Consider the following 19,603-nt stretch of genomic DNA (forward strand, 5'->3'; position numbering starts at 1 on the left):
CATTTTCGCAGTTTCCTCTGCAGACTTTCTGCCTCTATTATACCTATACAAAAAAACACCAGCATGTCCAAAGATATAATTGATATGCTGTGATTTTAATAAACGTAGGTGGTCAAAACACCTAAATGCATTACATCTAAAATCCTGTATAGCAAATGAAAAGATGTATTCTCTTTTCTCTTATTGCCCACATAATTTTTTTTTTATCATCGTTCAATCTCGATTGTCAATACTATATTTCAAAGTTCTTTCTTGAAAATATCACCACATTCCTTTGTTACCTTGGACTTTCTTGAAGACCCTGGAGTTCATAAACTTCAAAAATCTGTCTGCATAAAAACTTGGCCTATGGACTGACACCGTGTCCTAGAAAGAAAATAACAGGCATTCATGTTATAAAACAGTAAATCCCGGTAATGCAAATTCCTCTGATAAGCCCATGAGAACAGTTTCCCCCCAATGAAATTCTTGTGAAAGCAAATCCTGTTATACAAGATTTTCGCTCAGCTCCCTGGGGGATTTTTATAAAGTAAATCCAGTGTACTGAATTAAGAGGGAGAATAAAGCCCATCTGCCCAGCAAGAGGAAGATGTTATATTGGCTTGCGGTTTATGACCTGTTTTGACCCATGAAGTAACATAAGATATGGATAAATATAAAATATGTTCCAAAGACAAATAATATCTTCATAAAATGATCAGACATAATGGAAAGTACATTGTAAACTCAAACCTTTCGAAGGACAACCTCTCTTAGTACCTAGACGGTATGTTATCAAACAAAGTGTGCACTAAGAACTAATATTTGCCCATATTTGCCCCATGATTTAATGTTCTGGGCTTGAGTATAAACTTCCAAGCCTTACAGAAATGTCCGCTCACATCTGCCATGGAGGTCTGTCCTGAGCAGATCTATAAGAAATCACCGGACCAAAAAGTTCTGTAAGCCCTACTTTTTTGTCTGGCAATTTCACCTGATGGACTCCATTACAGTCAATGGGGGCCTTTGGGCTCCTTTTGTGTTTATTTTCGGAGTCCATTGGTGATGGATAAACAGGCAACATGGGAACAATTTAGTTTGCAACCATCTCAGCTATGTAATAAATAGTCATATACATATTCACCATACAAACCATTGTCTCTCCAGTTGAGGGATTTCCAACACATCACATATTTTTTATGTTTTAACTTGAATGACATTTGTCATCAATCTTAGGTGATGAATGTATGATTGCTGGGGACCCCACTGGATGGACCCTGGTCTTCCTTACTGCATGAGTGCAGTGAGGAGAGTGTGTATTGAGTGGCAATTTATACATGTACATTGTGGGGGGAAAAAAAAAAACGTGGAAAAAAATGTGGCATTTTTGAAAACTCAGCTTTTCTAATGCTAATTCTTTTCTGCAATGTGTGGATGGAACTAGCCAGAATCTCATTCACTTTGCAGGTAAAAACACGGCAAAAACAGCGTTTTCACAACTTGGAGCCTCAGCTCCAAACGCAGCTTCTTTTGTTGCACATTTTGTTGGGGGTTTTTTTGAGCCAAAGCCAGGATTGGTCTGAGCAAATGGGAGAAGTATAAGAACTTCCTATATATTTCCCATTCCCTCTGTAGCCATTCTTGGCTTTGGCTCAAAATAACGCAGCAAAATCTACAACAAAAGAAGCTGCGTTTCCGCAACGTGGGGCCTCAGCCTAACAGAGTTAAAGGCAAAAAATGTAAAGTGTTAATAAATGTTTTTAAATTAGTGAGAACTCACCCCATCATAAACTAATGCTTTCCATGAATGTTCCAATTTCTTTATTAACCTAAAGACAAACACATGATTTAAAAGTTATTAAATATTTCAGTCAATTCATATAATACATAAATGCCACCACTGTTTGCCTTGTTTCCTTCATGTAAAGGGAACAAACTTTGATGGTAGTGTAAATATGGCGTCATTTCTATACAAGGGATGTGAGAGACTTGTAAATTATTTACCTGTAAGACTGGAGAATATCGATAATACCCATAAAAAGCAGCATTCTCTCTCCCTTATGATTCTTTGCAGGGATACCACCCATCCTATTTAAAAAGTGAGAACATTATTATCATATTGTTATATTCCAGATTGCTCACACATACATGCGTATACATTTACAGTGGCTTGAAAAAGTATTCATACCCATTGAACTTTTTCTCATTTTGCCACCTTACAACCACAAAGTTAAACGTATTTAACCCCTTAAGGACACAGCCCAAAAGTGCCTTAAGGACCAGGCCTCGTTTATCAAAACTGACATGTGTCACTTTATAAGGCAATAGCTTTGAGACGCTTTAACTTATACAAGTGATTTTGAGACTGTTTTCTCGTGACACACTGTACTTCATGTTAGTGTTAAAATCGAATCAATATTTGTGTATTTATTATAAGAAAAAAATAGAAAATTTGATGGAAATTTGCAAACAAATCGCAATTTTCAAAATGTGAACTGCTTTGCTTTTCAAACAGATAGTTATATCACACAAATACATGAATTAATATTATCTACCATATCTCTGCTTTATATCGGCATCATCTTTTGATTGTCTTTTAATTTATTTTGGATGTTAGAAGGCTTTGAAGTGTAACAGCGATTTTCCAGATTTACAAGAAAATTCCCCAAGCAAATTTTTTAGGGACCCCTTCAGTTCTGAAAGGAATTATAAAGGCCTATATAACAGAAACCCCCATAAATCACCCCATTTTCAAAACTGCACCCCTCAAATAATTCAAAACAGCATTTGGGAAGTTTGTTAACCCTTTAAGTATTTCACGGAAATTGAAGTAATATGGAGGCGAAATTTAGACATTTAATTTTTTTTCTATAATACATTCATATAGCCCTAAAATTAACACATTCCCAAAGGGTTAAAGGAAAAAATGCATCTCACATTTTGTTATGCAATTTCTATGAAGCACAGAAATCCCCCACATGTGGGTGTAAACTGATTTTTGGGCACACGGCAGCGCATGGAAGGGAAGGAGCGACACTGGGTGTTTGAAAAGCAGATTTTGCTGGAATAATTTTCAGGCACCATGCCTCATTTGCAGAGCCCCTAGAGTACCAAAACAATGGAAACCCCCCCAAAAAGGACCCTATTTTGGAAACTACACCCCTCACAGAATTCATCAAGTGGTACAGTGAGCATTTAGACCCCACAGCCTTTTCACAGATTTTATTAACATTGGGATGTGTAAATGAAAAATTACTAAAATGTCACTTTATCCCCAAAGTTTCATTTTCACAAGGGGTTAAAAGAGAAAAAAAAAAACACAGATTGTTACACAATTTCTCCTGAACACGGCAATATCCCATATGTGGCCATAATCTGCTGTGTGGGTACATGGTAGGAGCGCAAATTTTGCTGGAATTGTTTACAAGTGCCATTTCGCATTTGCAGGGCCCTAGCGTACCAAAACACTGGAAACACCCAAAAGTGACCCCATTTTGTAAACTGCACCCCTCAAAAAATTTATCAGGGGTCTAATGAGCATTAGTATCCCAGACATGACTACACAGCGGATGGTGGAGCATGAATATATAAGCTGTGCAGAGTGCATTAGGAACACAAAATTCTCCACTATATCCCCAGTAAGATTGGGGGTCACTTTGGGGGTCAGTTCTGGTATATTTTCCCTCATAAGCTTTAAATCTGGGGTGTTTGCTGATATACGCTTATACACATCTTATACATTCCCTTCCTGCCACAGCCAGTTGTGTTCTAATGATTTGTTGATTTTTTGGGATTTTTGTCTTCACATTGTACAAGCTATATTTTTTTTAATTTTACTGATGATGTGGCCACAGGGTTTGTTTTTTGCGGGATGAAATGTATTTTGCAATGACAACATTTCTGGATGCCTATAAACTATAGAATAAATTTTATTAACTCTTTCTTGGTGGATTAAAAATCTCCCAGCAATTCTGGTATTGCTTTTTAACTTTTAATTTTTTTTCCACCCAGCGTAGCGTATAAGTAACATGTGACCTTTATTCTGCGGGTCAATACGATTACGGCGATACCTCATTTATATAGTTTTTTATGCGTTACAGGTTTTGCAGAACAAATAACTATTTGGTGAAAGAAATCAATTATTTTCATCGCCATTTTCTGAGATGTGTAGCATTTTTTTTTTGGTTGATAGAGTTGGTTGAGGGCTTATTTTTTGTGGGACGATCTGTGCTTTTTATTGGTATTGTTTTGGGGTATGTGTGACTTTTTGATCACTTTTTATAGCATTTTAATAAGGTGAGATGGCAAAAAATCATTATTTCTTTGCTTGATTAATACATTTATTTCTTTATTTTTCATAAACTTAAATTCTTTTTTTTAAACTTTTTATTGATGTCCCACTAGGGGACCTGAACCAGTGGTCCACTGGATTGCTGATTCAGCATTATAGACTCGCAATTCACTTGTATTGCAGTCTATAGAGGAAGTTAGCCTATGCAGACGCATAGGCTGACTTACTTCAACGCAGGCAGGATCAACCAGGTATGTAGAGGCTTCATGTAGCCTGCGGTGACTGTCCAGACTCCGGGCTGCAAATACTTCATTTGGGCACCCCCCGATCACACAGCATATGTGTGTCTACTAGAGATGAGCGAACAGTGTTCTATCGAACACATGTTCGATCGGATATCAGGGTGTTCGCCATGTTCGAATCGAATCGAACACCGCGTGGTAAAGTGCGCCAAAATTCGATTCCCCTCCCACCTTCCCTGGCGCCTTTTTTGCACCAATAACAGCGCAGGGGAGGTGGGACAGGAACTACGACACTGGGGGCATTGAAAAAAATTGGAAAAAGTCATTGGCTGCCGAAATCAGGTGACCTCCATTTTAGACGAATAGTGGATTTCAAATCCGGGTCATATGAGAATGTGAACTTTGTGACTATGAGACAGGGATAGCTGTACAGGCAGGGATAGCTAGGGATAACCTTTATTTAGGGGGGAATGTTATTAAAAATAACTTTTTGGGGCTCTATCGGGTGTGTAATTGTGATTTTTGTGAGATAAACTTTTTCCCATAGGGATGCATTGGCCAGCGCTGATTGGCCGAATTCCGTACTCTGGCCAATCAGTGCTGGCCAATGCATTCTATTAGCTTGATGAAGCAGAGTGTGCACAAGGGTTCAAGCGCACCCTCGGCTCTGATGTAGCAGAGCTGAGGCTGCACAAGGGTTCAAGCGCACCCTCGGCTCTGATGTAGGAGAGCCGAGGGTGCACTTGAACCCTTGTGCACCCTCGGCTCTGCTACATCAGAGCCGAGGGTGCGCTTGAACCCTTGTGCACACTCTGCTTCATCAAGCTAATAGAATGCATTGGCCAGCGCTGATTGGCCAATGCATTCTATTAGCCCGATGAAGTAGAGCTGAATGTGTGTGCTAAGCACACACATTCAGCTCTACTTCATCGGGCTAATAGAATGCATTGGCCAGCGCTGATTGGCCAGAGTACGGAATTCGGCCAATCAGCGCTGGCTCTGCTGGAGGAGGCGGAGTCTAAGATCGCTCCACACCAGTCTCCATTCAGGTCCGACCTTAGACTCCGCCTCCTCCAGCAGAGCCAGCGCTGATTGGCCGAATTCCGTACTCTGGCCAATCAGCACTGGCTAATGCATTGTATTGGCGTGATGAAGCAGTGCTGAATGTGTGTGCTTAGCACACACATTCAGCTCTACTTCATCGGGCTAATAGAATGCATTGGCCAGCGCTGATTGGCCAGAGTACGGAATTCGGCCAATCAGCGCTGGCTCTGCTGGAGGAGGCGGAGTCTAAGATCGCTCCACACCAGTCTCCATTCAGGTCCGACCTTAGACTCCGCCTCCTCCAGCAGAGCCAGCGCTGATTGGCCGAATTCCGTACTCTGGCCAATCAGCACTGGCTAATGCATTGTATTGGCGTGATGAAGCAGTGCTGAATGTGTGTGCTTAACACACACATTCAGCTCTACTTCATCGGGCTAATAGAATGCATTGGCCAATCAGCGCTGGCCAATGCATTCTATTAGCGTGAACTGAGTTTGCACAGGGGTTCTAGTGCACCCTCGGCTCTGCTACATCAGATTGCTACATCTGATGTAGCAGTGCCGAGTGTGCATCAGATGTGTAGTTGAGCAAAACTGACTCAGCACTGCTAAGTCTCTGCATTCGCATAGGAATGCATTGGCCAGCCTTCGGCCAATCAGCGCTGGCTCTGCCGGAGGAGACGGAGTCTAAGGTCGGACCTGAATGGAGACTGGTGTGGAGCGATCTTAGACTCCGCCTCCTCCAGCAGAGCCAGCGCTGATTGGTCGAGTTCCGTACTCTGGCCAATCAGCACTGGCCAATGCATTTCTATGGGGAAAAGTTAGCTTGCGAAAATCGCAAACTGACAGGGATTTCCATGAAATAAAGTGACTTTTATGCCCCCAGACATGCTTCCCCTGCTGTCCCAGTGTCATTCCAGGGTGTTGGTATCATTTCCTGGGGTGTCATAGTGGACTTGGTGACCCTCCAGACACGAATTTGGGTTTCCCCCTTAACGAGTTTATGTTCCCCATAGACTATAATGGGGTTCGAAACCCATTCGAACACTCGAACAGTGAGCGGCTGTTCGAATCGAATTTCGAACCTCGAACATTTTAGTGTTCGCTCATCTCTAGTGTCTACGTCTGTAATATATTACTGTGTATTATCCTGTATCTGTATTACTATGCTGCTGTAACATACTGAAATTTCCCCACTGTGGGACTATTAAAGGATTATCTTATCTTAAACTGACAGATTGAGCAAGGAGAGCACTGGTCAGAGAAGCAGTCAAGAGGCCCATGGTCACTCTGGAGGAGCTGCAGAAAATCAAAGCTCAGGTGGGAGAATCTGTCCACAGGATAACTACAAGTCGTGCAAGCCATAAATCGGGCCTTTATGGAAGAGTAGCAAGAAGAAAACAATTATTGAAAGAAAGACATAAGAAAAGCAGTTTGCAGTTTGCCACAAGTCATATAGGGGGACACAGCAAATGAAGAAGAATCTGCTCTGGTCAGATGAGAGAAAAGTTGAACTTTTTGACCTAAATGCAAAGCGCTGTGTGTGGTAGAAAAGTAACACTGCCCATCACCCTCAAAACACCATCCCCACTGTGACACATAGTGGTGGCAGCATCATCCTGTGGGGATGGTTTTCTTCTTCAGGGACAGGTAAGCTGGTCAGGGTTCATGGGAAGATGGCTCTACACTACAGCCTGGACTGACAGTCACAAAAACTACAGCTGTGTGTATGGGCCCATGGAAATTCATGTGTCTGGACTTTGATTTACAATTATAGATCCGCAATTGCGGATAAAATGTTTGCAGAAAAAAAAAAGCTGCTGAAAAGCTGCATGTTAATTTTAGCTGCGGAATCACTCCTGTAAGCTGATCAAACCTTGCTCTTTATGCTTGTTCATAAAAAGTGTTCACTGGAAACTAAAGAATTTACAACTTCTACAAACAAATGAAATAAGCCTTACGTATTCTCTTTTGTGACCGCATCAACAGCCTTCCCAGGACCCTGTATAGACTCCAAGGCAGTGGAATAGAGAACTTTCTGTACTGATGGACGTTTATTGTCTATGGAATACTGAGAAGTCTCTCCCTCTTTCTCTTTGGGTGGACGGTCAAGGACATGAACTCCAAGCAATAGACTGTAGTCCATAATCTTGAAACTTTCTAATACCTGTTAAAATAGAAAAAATATTCATTAATAGATTTAGAACACAAGTCAGTGGCTCATTGCCCTGTTAATACAGTATAAGAATGCTTTAGAATTGTTCTGGTTCTTATCATAGAAGCACAAAAGCAACTGGAAGACTCTGACATAAAAATGTGCCCTTTACTAATGTATTTACTAGAAGAATTAAGTTTTAACAGAATTCAGTACACCTAGGAGGAAGCCATGTGGCCTGAACATTTGGCACGTTCGGAGAAGTAGGCTGCTTCCCTGTAGAAACATGTCAGATAGTGGTCACCTGTCACTGAGATTTCACTTATTACAGGGGATCACAGCCTTCCATACAGGTGGACACTTTTTGATAAGTTTAGTGTTTAAGGAGACCCTTCTAACAAGTCACTTTAGTGACCACTAAAAGTGTAGAACATCCTAGTAGTTCCACGTAATAACAGTAACAGTTACACAAGACATTTTGGAACACTATGATATAAAGGGTGTGCACATTCTAAGAATTTGTACGTCTTATCATAGACCAGACAACACACACAAGATGTTTTCTTTTTAACATTGTGACATTTGCTCCAATAAACAGAGTCTACAGAACATTGAAAAGGCATAAAAATTGAGCAATGAAATGGTTAAGCGATTACATGCCAGTCTGTAACAATGCATCATTTCTGTTTCATTTATTTTATTGACTTTTTGTAATAGAAAACATATAAAAATGCAAAAACTAAAAAAAAATGAATACAAGTCCCTGCAAAGTGGATGGAATTCTAGAGAATCCCATCCACAAACTGCGGAAAAATACGTCGCATTACAGTTTTGGAAATCGCTGCATGTCAATTATACCTACGGAAACACCAGCGGTTAACCTATGGGTATAATGGAAGAGGAAAGTCCACAGAAGGCTTTCTGTGAAAAGCGTTGCGAGAAAAATCGCGTGGTTTTTCCTGCGCCCGCTATATTGCTAATTCGATCAGGTAAGTAGTCTGTAAGGCTGTATCCGCAGCAGAAAAGCGCTGCGGGAAGAACCGCTGTGTGATCACATTGCAGTTCTTTCCGCAGCGCTTTTAAGAGAAAGTTCACAGAGTTTTTTCCTATGCGGACTTTCTCTTAACATTATATCTATGGGAAAGCCGCCGGCGTTTCCGTAGATGTAATTGACATGCTGCGATTTGCAAAGCCACAATGGATTTGCAAATCGCAGCGTGTCTGCATTGCGATCTTTTCCGCAAAGTGGGGATGGGATTCGCATGAATCACATTCACTTTGCCTGCACTGTACAACGCCACGATTTTTCCCGCAGCGTCCCCGCCGCAGGCAAATCGCGGCATTTCCGGTTCGTGGGGCCCCAGCCTAAGTGAAGAATGGAGTGTGCAGTAATTTCTTATATCATGAAGGTGAGTACATATCGGCAGACTTGACCATAGATAGATTTATGAATGCTCCCCTTCTACTTGTATTAATAGTCATTTTAGAAATGCACATAATATGTTGTTGCTTTTAAAGGCAATGTGTCACCCAAAAAAATAAATACTTTTAATCAAGTTTTATGTTAAACATATTTTTAAAAAATTTTGGTGAGGTTTTTAAAATGTTTCCATGTTATTATCTGTTTAAAAAAAAAAATCTTAAAAATTCAGTAGTTCTCCACTAACCCATATAATACACTGGGGCTTCCTGTTTTTTTATAGATTTGTTTGCAGCAGCCAGGGCCGCCATCAGGAATTTTGGGGCCCCATACAGCCTAAGTGTCTGGGCCCCCCCTCCCCCGCCATTTTAAAACTACCTTATTTTGCGTCATACCAATTATGTATTACATTTCCCTTTATTTAGCAGCATTACAAGGCTTAATCAGATTCTATTTGCAGGTAAAATCTGTGTGACAGCGCCTATAGAGAGCCAACACCATCTATAAGAGCCCTCCTAATAAATCCTCAGGGTTTATTCACATTGCGTTTTTGGCCTCCCTTGCCGGGATCCGTTGGTAACCAGTCATAATCAGCTGTCAACTTATCCCTGCACGAAGAACTGGCCATTAAAAAAAAAGGGGGGGCCTGCAGTTCTCCGTGCAGGGATAAGTGGGGAGCTGATGGTGACTGGTTACCAACGTATCCCGGCAAGGGAGGCCAAAAACGCAATGTGAACACTCCTTTAAAGTGAAAGTCCCACCCCCAAACAGGCTGCTATGCTAGTAGCATAGCAGCCTACATCATTATTATTCTCCAGCTAAAAACTTATATATTATATATTATTGCCCCAGTTCCCTCTCCGCAGTGCCGCACACCCGATGTCCCAACAATCCCCCCCCCCCGTCCACCCTCTAACATCTTTCCATTGCCCCCTGTACCCATACCTCTCAACTTTTGAAGACCCAAAAGAGGGACAAAATGTGCGCCGCGGGAAATTTAGCCCCACCCACTGTTGACTCCGCCCACTCATTAATTTTCCATTTGCCCGCACACTGTATAATCCTCCTACAGTCACCCGTAAATTATATGTCCCCCCTCCGTCTCTCCCCCAGCTTCATATACACCCTTCATCTGCCCCCAGATTCATGTCCCCTCCATTTCTGCCCCCAGATTCATGTCCCCACATCTCTGCCCCCAGATTCATGTCCCTCCATCTCTGCCCCCAGATTCATGTCCCTCCATCTCTGCTCCCAGATTCATGTCCCCCCATCTCTTCCCCCAGATTAATGTCCCCTCCATCTCTGCCCCCAGATTCATGTCCCCCCATCTCTTCCCCCAGATTAATGTCCCCCCATCTCTGCCCCCAGATTCATGTCCTCTCCATCTCTGCCCCCAGATCCATGTCCCCTCCATTTCTGCCCACAGTTTCATGTCCTCACATCTCTGCCCCCAGTGTCATGCCGTCCTCTCCTTCATCTGCCCCCAGTTTCACGTTCCACATTACACTTACCTTCTCCTTCGTTCCCCCGCTGCTCTCTGCACGCCTCTCTCTCTTACTGGCGCACAGTTGTAGACGCGATGTGACGTCATCACATCGCGTCTACACTGCCGGGTAGTCGGCGGCAGCGGCGAAGTGAGGAGCTGACACAGGTCAGCTCCTCGCTTCAGCGGCTGAAGCGAGCTGACCTATGTCAGCTCCTCGCTTCGCCGCTGACGCCTCTCTCGCTGACGCTGACACATATGCGGATGAAGCGAGAAGCTGACCTGTGTCAGCTCCTCGCTTCACCGCTGCCGCCTCTCTTGCTGACACAAGCCGCATATGTGTCACCGAGAGAGGCGGCAGCGCGAAGCGAGGAGCTGACACAGGTCAGCTCCTCGCTTCAGCCGCATATGTGTCAGCGAGAGAGGCGTGCAGTGGCGAAGCGAGGAGCTGACACAGGTCAGCTCCTCGCTTCAGCCACGTATGTTGAAACAGGACATACAATGACTGCTGCCGGCGCCAGGGGGCCGGCACACGGTGGCGGGCCAAAACCGGGCCCCCCCCCATTTTTAAATTTGGCCGGGCCCCTGACGCCAGTAGCAGTAGTACTGGCCTATCAGCGGCCCTGGCAGCAACCCCTCACTTATCAGAGCATTGATGATCACAGCTATCATGTCTATGTAGATAAGAAACAGTATCCACCACAATAGGTGATTTCACATCTTATCTACACTCATCCCTGCCCAGATTACAAAATAGGCCTAGAAAACTCTCCCACACAAGTGAATAAGGTCTGATCCGGACCATTGTGTCTATGGTCTATGGTCTTTCTATAGGAAGCAGGAAGTTTTTTAGGCCAGGGCTTCAAAGGCCGGAAATGCTGTGATTTGCTCGCGGCGGAAACACAGCGGAAAAAATCACGGTGTTTTACAGTACAGGCAAAGTGGATGGGATTCCAGCAAATCCTATACCCCTTTTGTGGTAAAAACCGCTGTGTGGACACGCCACGATTTCCAAAACCGGCGCGGCTGGAAATCACAACAAGCCAATTATACATACAGAAATGCCGGCAGTTTCCCCATAGGTATAATTGTAACAGAAAGTCTGCAGAAGAAAACTCTGCAAACTTTCTGTTTAAAGCACTGCGGAAAGAACTGTTGTATGTTGCCGCCGCGGATTTTCCCACAGCGCTTTATTGTTGCTGGACATCCTGTGAGGACTAAGCCTTAGGGCCCCTTCACACGAAGTTTACGCTCTGTTTATTCTGTATACGCTTGGTGTATTCTGTACATTTTACACATGTAAAAATACACGTGTAAAATGTAGTTAGCCATTGAGTTCAATGGCATGTTCGTATAACGTGCGTCTTTTTGCGCGCGCGTCTACGAGAATACAACAAGAGTATACAAAATACACGGAGTGTAAACTCCATGTGAAGTGGCCCTTAGACTTAGTGGCAAAAGTTGAAATTGCTAAATTTTTAGTTGTTTTTTTTTTAATATGTTTAACATGATTTGAATAATAGGTAATTTCCTGGAGACACATTCTCTCATGACTTTTTATGGCATGTTTTCGTCACAGACCCAATACAATCTTGTGGTGTATACACACCGTCCTCCGGACTAGGCCCATTCATTGAGCCTAATCCGGAGCAGGGTGCGCGGCTACCCGATTTTTGGATCGGAACCTGAGGCGGCCGCCGCCTCAGGTTCCGATCCAGAAAACTCCATGTGAACTTACCCTAAAACCCAACTTAATAACTGTAGGTTGATCTGGTGCCAAGTTGGGTGTGCCTGGTATCATCCAAGCGGCTATTGATAAGCTCTGTAAATATGAGCGTTGCTGTTCCAGCCGCCATAAAGATTGTTAGTCTGCAATGTAAAGTTTATCAAAATGGAAGTGCTCCAAATGGTTGCAGCTTATCTATATATGTCTGCGCTGTAGCGCTCGGTACATGTAAGCAGAATACTGTCATTACAAGAATATGCTCAATATATTTCTGTCAAGTTTTTGTTATTCAAATTAGCAACCAGTCAAATATGGGTATAGCCTAATTTGCATTTCATTTTCATAAAGGAACATGCGACACATCTTTACATCAGAACAGGCCGACTATTGTGAGTTAGTTGTAATAACTGCAGTATCTATTTATCTGAAAATCAAAGAAAAAGCTGAAAAGAATAATATCTTTTTTTCCAAGGTCCAGAAACCTATTATTTACAAAATGAGACAGACACACTAAGGCCTGAGACACACACAGTGAAATTGCCATTGGTCAGCCATCGCAAATTCACTACTCGCTAAACCACAGCAATTTAAGGTTACTGCGTCCGGGATGGGATTTAGACAAATCTTATGTACATGCTGTGTAAGAAAACTGCATTGCAAGGTGACTTACGTTGCATGTCTTAAACCCATAGTATGCCAATTATCACTGCACGTTTTTACCTGAACATTAAATTGTAACAAAGAAAATGTCATGGTAGCAAAATAATTCATTGAAATAAGGAATTTATCTTTCCTGCACAGGCTTTACATGGTCATGAAACATTATAAAAGTAGTATTTTTAACACTATATGGTCTTATGCACTACGGCTCAGAGTCTGTTTGGCAATGCAAGAGACTTGTACATGGAACAATGCCTCTAAGAGAAAATACGTAGAGAAATATGGAGTCCACTGGTGCATGCTACATTTTTTTTTCTGCAGATATATACAGTTTTCATACATCTCTATGAAATCAGAGGGATAAGTATGTACAGTACAGGTCTTATATGGCATAAGCCCCAGTGTGTGCCTATATTAGGGAAATTAGAATATAACCCATACAGGGACTGGCGGTGACAACCTATGTACAATGCTGCTATATAAGGAAATATAGAAAACATAAGTTCTAGCACCACCAAGCTCAGGAAAACATAAGATCACAATTATAAGTAATAAACCCACCCAACAACAGTGTCACCATATGCTGTGGCCATGGGCATCTTGTTGTTAATGAAGAGTTTTGGACAAAATAAACTCACGTGTAATCCGTGCTGAGTACATATACATATACGTATGTAGTCAGGAGAATAACAAAGTACACCCTCTTTGAATACTGTGGCTTTACGTATTAAAACATAATTAAAAAAAAACCAAAGGTCGAAAAGATAGATAAATTCCACTGTGTCATTATTTATTTAACAAAAATACCATATGTAAAAAAACACTATGTACACCCGATATGTAGAACCCCCTTTAGCAGCAATAACAGCTTATGGTTTTCTGTATGATTTTATCAGTCTCTCACATTGTTCTGAAGGAATTTTGGCCTGTTCTTCTTTACAATATTGCTTCAGATTATCGTGGTTTGTGGGTATTAGATTATGCACAGCAATCTGAAGTGGTTATCCCACTGTGTTACAGTTGGGTTGAGGTCTAATCTTTGGCTGAGTTTCTTTTCTTTTTCAGCTATTCTGTTGTAGATTTTCTGGTGCGCTCAGTATCATTGTCACACTGCATGACCCAGTCATGGCCATGCTTTAGCTTTTGGATATATGGCCTCAGATTTGACTCTAGAATACTTTGGTAAATAGATGAGCCATAGTCATCTCTATTACAACATACCTAGGCCCCACAACTAAGCCCAAATCATTACCCATCTACCTCCATGCCTGACAATTGGAGTGAGGTGTTTGTGCTGATAGTGTGCTTGGTTTCTGACAATGTGCATCATGACCAAACATCTCCACCTTGATGTCATGTGTCCAAATAAGCTTTCACCTGGCAACCCTTCCAAACAAGCCATACATGTTCAGTCTTTTTCTCATTGTCATGAACTTGAACATTTAACATGCTGAGACCTGTAGAGAACATTTAAACATGCTTAGACATGTAGAGTCTTAGACGTAGCTCTTGGGTTTTTTACAATTTCTGTGAGTATTGCATAGTAAATTTGCTGGGATTAGTTCTTCAAAGATTGTCTACTGTATTGAATGCTTTCCACCTGTGAATACTCTTTCTCACTGTGGAATGATGAACTTTAAATTGTTTGGAAATGTCCTTATAACAATTTCCGAAATTACTGGGCACAAACAATTGCTAGTCTAAGATCATTGCTGACTTCCTCCATCCTTGCACTTGTGTTAACACATACTTGACTGGTCCAAACCAGCAAACTGACAGAACTTCTGCTTTTACAGAGGTGGTTACGCTTTCTGATGATCAATTAACCAAGTGCATTTGATTAACAGCACATACCATATTAATTCTGAAGGAAGAAGTAACAATGTATTTATTATTTCACACACTGCTATAGCACTGTCATTGAAATGAATAGAGTGAGGGCATGTGTGCGTTTACTGCTACTTTCTCAGTGGGCATGTACCCACTGTTCTTAAGATTGTTGGTGGGGTCTCTAAGCAGTCAGACCCCCACCAATTTATTCTCTATCCTACCAATAAATAATGTTCATGGCATATCCCCTTTAAAGTGAGACCATAACTAGGTTGAAGCACATTGAACCAGCAACACAGTTAGATAGGTCAAGCTCACCTAAATGTAACAGCCTTTTCCCAATGAAAATGTATGACTAAGAGAGTCCACAATTTGGAAATGAGCGTTGCTCCAAACCGCTAAGCCTGATGTTGCTCTAATATGTACTCCATCCCTATTCCATTCTTTTTTTAATTTAATTTAAAGTTTATTGATTTTTAATAAGAAACAAAAATAATACAGTGCTACCACAGTACAAACATCGTACAAAAAGGTAGAAAACAGACTCATTAACCCAAATAAAGGGCAATATCAGAAGAAGGGGGGAAAGTGGGGGGAGTGGTAGCGGAGATGGGTGAGGGTAAGGAATGGGGAAAGGAATCCCTCTTTCATTTTTGAGAAACAGGGCCACAGCCCTATGTACTCGTGTTTGCGCTGGTGTAGTAGAGCAGTGTGGTGCATAGGAGCTTGGAGCAACAGAGCCGCCCTCAGTGCTCCAAACTGCTCATTTGCATATTATGAAATAAAAAAAATGTCAAAAATATTCTGATAGGTAAATTGGCTCCCTGTACAAACAACTGACCCTTGTGAATGTTGGGGATGTGCGCCTGTATGGTAGCCACTAGAGAAAAGTGTTTGTCATTCTCATTTCTTGGCGCAAATTTTCAGGAGGAAAAAGGCATTACAGTCAGGTGAGCCTGAACTATCTGTGTTACTGGTTTAATATGTTTCACCCTGCTGACAGATTCCCCTAAAGTAGAAAAGATAAATGAGACATTAATTGAAGAGCCTGTTCACCGTTGCCACCTGTTACCCACATATCCGAAATTTTAACTGCCTGCCTTTTCTGTGCAGATATTTAACTGTCAGAGACCTCCTAGGAGTAAAGTGAGTATAAGTTTTATTCAATTGAATAAACTCATCAGAGATTCAATTGGAGAAGTGTTCTGGCATGGCACAGGTGACTGTCAGGCTGGAGAAAATAGGAACATTAAATTCAGAAAGCGTTCTGGCATGGCACAGGTGACTTTCTGGCTGAGGGAATAAGAACTAGATCTGGCTGCTTTTAAAGGAAATGAAATATATCTATATATAGAGTAACTCTATCGCTGCTGCCTGTACACAGTAATCTATTTCGATAAAATACAATCATCTACATGTCTACATTGATTCACTTTACTGTACAGCATCCATAGTTACCAATCATTGCACATTAAGGGCTTACACAAATAAGCATTATCTGTGAGTTCTAGTTAATGGCTTGGTCATCTTCATGAAGTTAGGTTTAGCCTGTCTATCGGACTGCTGATATTTGTTTGCAGATGTTTATGCTTGTGGATAGATCAATAGCGGACATGCACTAATGTCAAACTACTGCCAAGGAACAGAGGCCCTGAATTTATTACCTATTTTTAGCTGTCTGAGTGGATTAACAACTAGACAAGGTCATGGTTTAAAGCAAAAAATAGTATAGCACTATACAGTGGGCTGAGTTTATGGCAGCACTATTGTATGGCACTATATGGTTGAACATAAAGGAAGTGTAGAAAAGTGCAGCTCACTTGTTAGCTTTGCTGTGCAGACTGGGACAAGATGAGGAGAGTTATTTCATTATGATTAGATGGCGGTGAATTTAATTACCCTGCTGTTGTTCTGCTGAAGGACTAAGTAATGCAGGATAGCAGCAATGACCACAGATAACCTCTGAATGCATTTTGTCTGAACAAATTAATTCTCTTTGAGCCATACTTAAAACTTAAATGAATGACATCATTCCCTTTAACTGTTTACGAACTGCCCATGGACTATGTATGTCCTGGTGGTCCACTTTTAACTCTGCAAGGATGTACATATAAGTTATACAATTGCAAGATATCATGTAGTATATAAGCAGGAAGTTAGTTGTTAGGTGCAATAATAAACCAGCCCTGCCTTCTCTAAGGGAGCTCCTACTGTTCTGTCTTCCCATTCGCTGTATAAAGTTATGAGAGCTGCTATGATTCAGCACCCCTTTTGGTTTGGTGGTCCTATGATCAATCAGCAGCCAGGATTTGTATGAACTGCTGGGTCCTAAAGAACCCAGATAAGCTCTGCAGTGTAGCTCAGGAGGCTGCATTCCTCCTGTAACTGGGGCTAATGTATCAGGTAATGTATAAACCAAAAAAATATATCAATATATTTAAAAAATACACCTACACCACAAGTTCTATCCCTGCCCCGGCAACCTAACTATATATGTCAGCTACATAAATATTACCGTAACAGAGGAGGAAAACTATTTTAAAAATTTTTTAGTAGCACTTTGTGCTATCAAAAAAACCTATGAAAAATGTGGAAGACTGACATGTTTTCCCTCCGTTTTTGTCTATACTTCCCCAAATATTAAATTAAAGAAAAACAAAAGGAAAAAAATATCTCAAAACTGCATGTAGGAAAAAACCTGAAAAATGCATCCTATCCTGACATGTTCCGGTTTTGAAGTTTATAATCTAAATATCCACTAGAAATAAAATATTTGGGGTAATGTGTCTTATTAGGGAGAGACGGTACAGGGACATAAGACCATGCATGCCCTGCTAAGAATTCTGGGTAAAGAATATGCAAATAAAGGCTTCATTAGTGAAAATCTTGCTCCTAGTGACACATTTTGGAAGGTAGCATAAATTAATGCTTGGTTTTCAAATAATAGTCAAGTCAAAATAACTCCTCCAAAAGGAAGAGGAAGCTACCTTCCAAAAGGGGACACTAGGAACCAATAGGGTCTTATTCGCATATTCCTTACCCAGAATTCTGGGCAGGGCATGCATGATCCTATAAATCCCCGTACAGTCTCACCATAATGAGACATAGTATCCCTTTTGACCTCTCACACAGCCAGGCAGTACCCCACTCTGCACTAATGAGAGACAATAACATGGGTACATCTACCTTCTGGAGGGGTTACTCTGGTTTGGCTATTATTCCTGGATTATGCCCTTAGGTTTCTCTGAAAATCATACATTAATCTATAAAAAGATACCTTCCTAAAGGTGGTGCTAGGAGCAAGTTCTTTTTTTACCAGTGAGGTCTTATGTGCATATTCTTTATATAATATATACAAGAGAAAACTGATAAAGCGGAAAACTCATAAAGTATTTGGAGGGAAATGTCATATTCATAAGCCTGAAAATTGGCTGGTGTGTACAAGGGTCTTTGTCTGTGTCACTTGGTTGATTGTCTATTAAAAACAAAAATGATTAACTTGTAACTGGTCTGTAAATGGATGTCCTAATAGTCTATATTCCAACATGATTGAATATGATAAGCGAGGAAAGGGACGTTAGATTCTGAGATCTACTTAAGACAAATGCAAGTGATATATGGCATGGGGGAATATGCAAGTGCTATTTAAATAACATAAACATTTTATATGTTTTTTCAATGTGAGTATTATGCTTCATCATTCGTTTCTTGATGAAACTACTATCAATGTCTTTTCAATACAGCTTCCATGGGCAGTAATAGGAAGTGGCTTTATTTCTCTGTCATCAGAATAGTGACTAGATGTTATCTCCACAGTGTACACAGCTGGACATGAGATCACTGCTAGGACATATTCACACAAGGCAGCAGCAGATACTTTGTCCCTGCCAAGGGTAATTTCTCAAACAAAGAGAAGCATTTTTATTGATGGACAATAAAGCTCAGCACATAAGTAGATTGCCTCAATTCTCTATTCCAATTGAATGTATATATTTGTTGTTTTGGCCATATAGGATCATATACATGAACTGCAGTTTTATTCTGTGTATTTTTACCATCATTAGCAACTCTAAAGCCAAACCTAATGGATAAACTATTTTGCATGCTCGGCAAGTGTGTAACTATACAATGTAGTGTACAGTGTTTGTGGGAAATAACAGCTTAAAATGTATACCACAGGATATGCCATAAATGTCCAATATCCTGCAGTGTATCGAGAGATGGCTACATATGGATACTGAATTAGTACATTCACAGTGGCGGGTCCTCAACCCTCTTTCAGAAAGGACCTCCATTTAAAACCTCTTTATCCAGTGAATATGCCATATAAAGTCTGAGATTGGAAAAATCCCTTGAAAGGGGTTGTCTCAGGACACACATTGCCACAATAGGATGTGACATCCATTTCCTATTGTGCAGGCCTGACCATGCAGTTACTTCTCTTGAGAAGCACAATGTTCAGCTATTGACTCCTGCAAAGACCCAGTGGCCCAGATTATCTAACTGGCTTGAACCTAAAAATGAAACTCAGCTTGGCTCTTTTTTTTTTTTCTAACATAGATTGTGAGCCCCACATAGAGCTCTCAATGTACATTTTTCCCTATCAGTATGTCTTTGGAATATGGGATGGAAATCCATGCAAACACAGGGAGAACATACAAACTCCTTGTAGATGGTTTTTTTGCCCTTTGGCAGGATTTGAACACCAGGACTCCAGCGCTGCAAGGCTGCCGTGCTAACCACTGAGCCACCATGTGGCCCCTAGCTTGACTCA

General features: G+C 41.3%; 1 protein-coding gene across 1 annotated transcript in view; it reads right to left on the bottom strand.

Annotated features, from left to right (window-relative positions):
- Positions 1 to 19,603, bottom strand: part of PIP5K1B (phosphatidylinositol-4-phosphate 5-kinase type 1 beta) — a 127,787-nt gene that overhangs the window by 31,287 nt on the left and 76,897 nt on the right. Inside the window, exons 8-11 of the mRNA XM_075279042.1 lie at positions 7,517 to 7,722; positions 1,984 to 2,067; positions 1,760 to 1,808; positions 282 to 366 (exon numbers count right to left, since the gene is read on the bottom strand). Coding sequence (XP_075135143.1) covers positions 282 to 366; positions 1,760 to 1,808; positions 1,984 to 2,067; positions 7,517 to 7,722 — 424 coding nt within the window. The remainder of the gene's footprint in view (positions 1 to 281; positions 367 to 1,759; positions 1,809 to 1,983; positions 2,068 to 7,516; positions 7,723 to 19,603) is intronic.

This window comes from Leptodactylus fuscus, chromosome 1 (assembly GCF_031893055.1).
Source record: "Leptodactylus fuscus isolate aLepFus1 chromosome 1, aLepFus1.hap2, whole genome shotgun sequence".
Taxonomy (NCBI): domain Eukaryota; kingdom Metazoa; phylum Chordata; class Amphibia; order Anura; family Leptodactylidae; genus Leptodactylus; species Leptodactylus fuscus.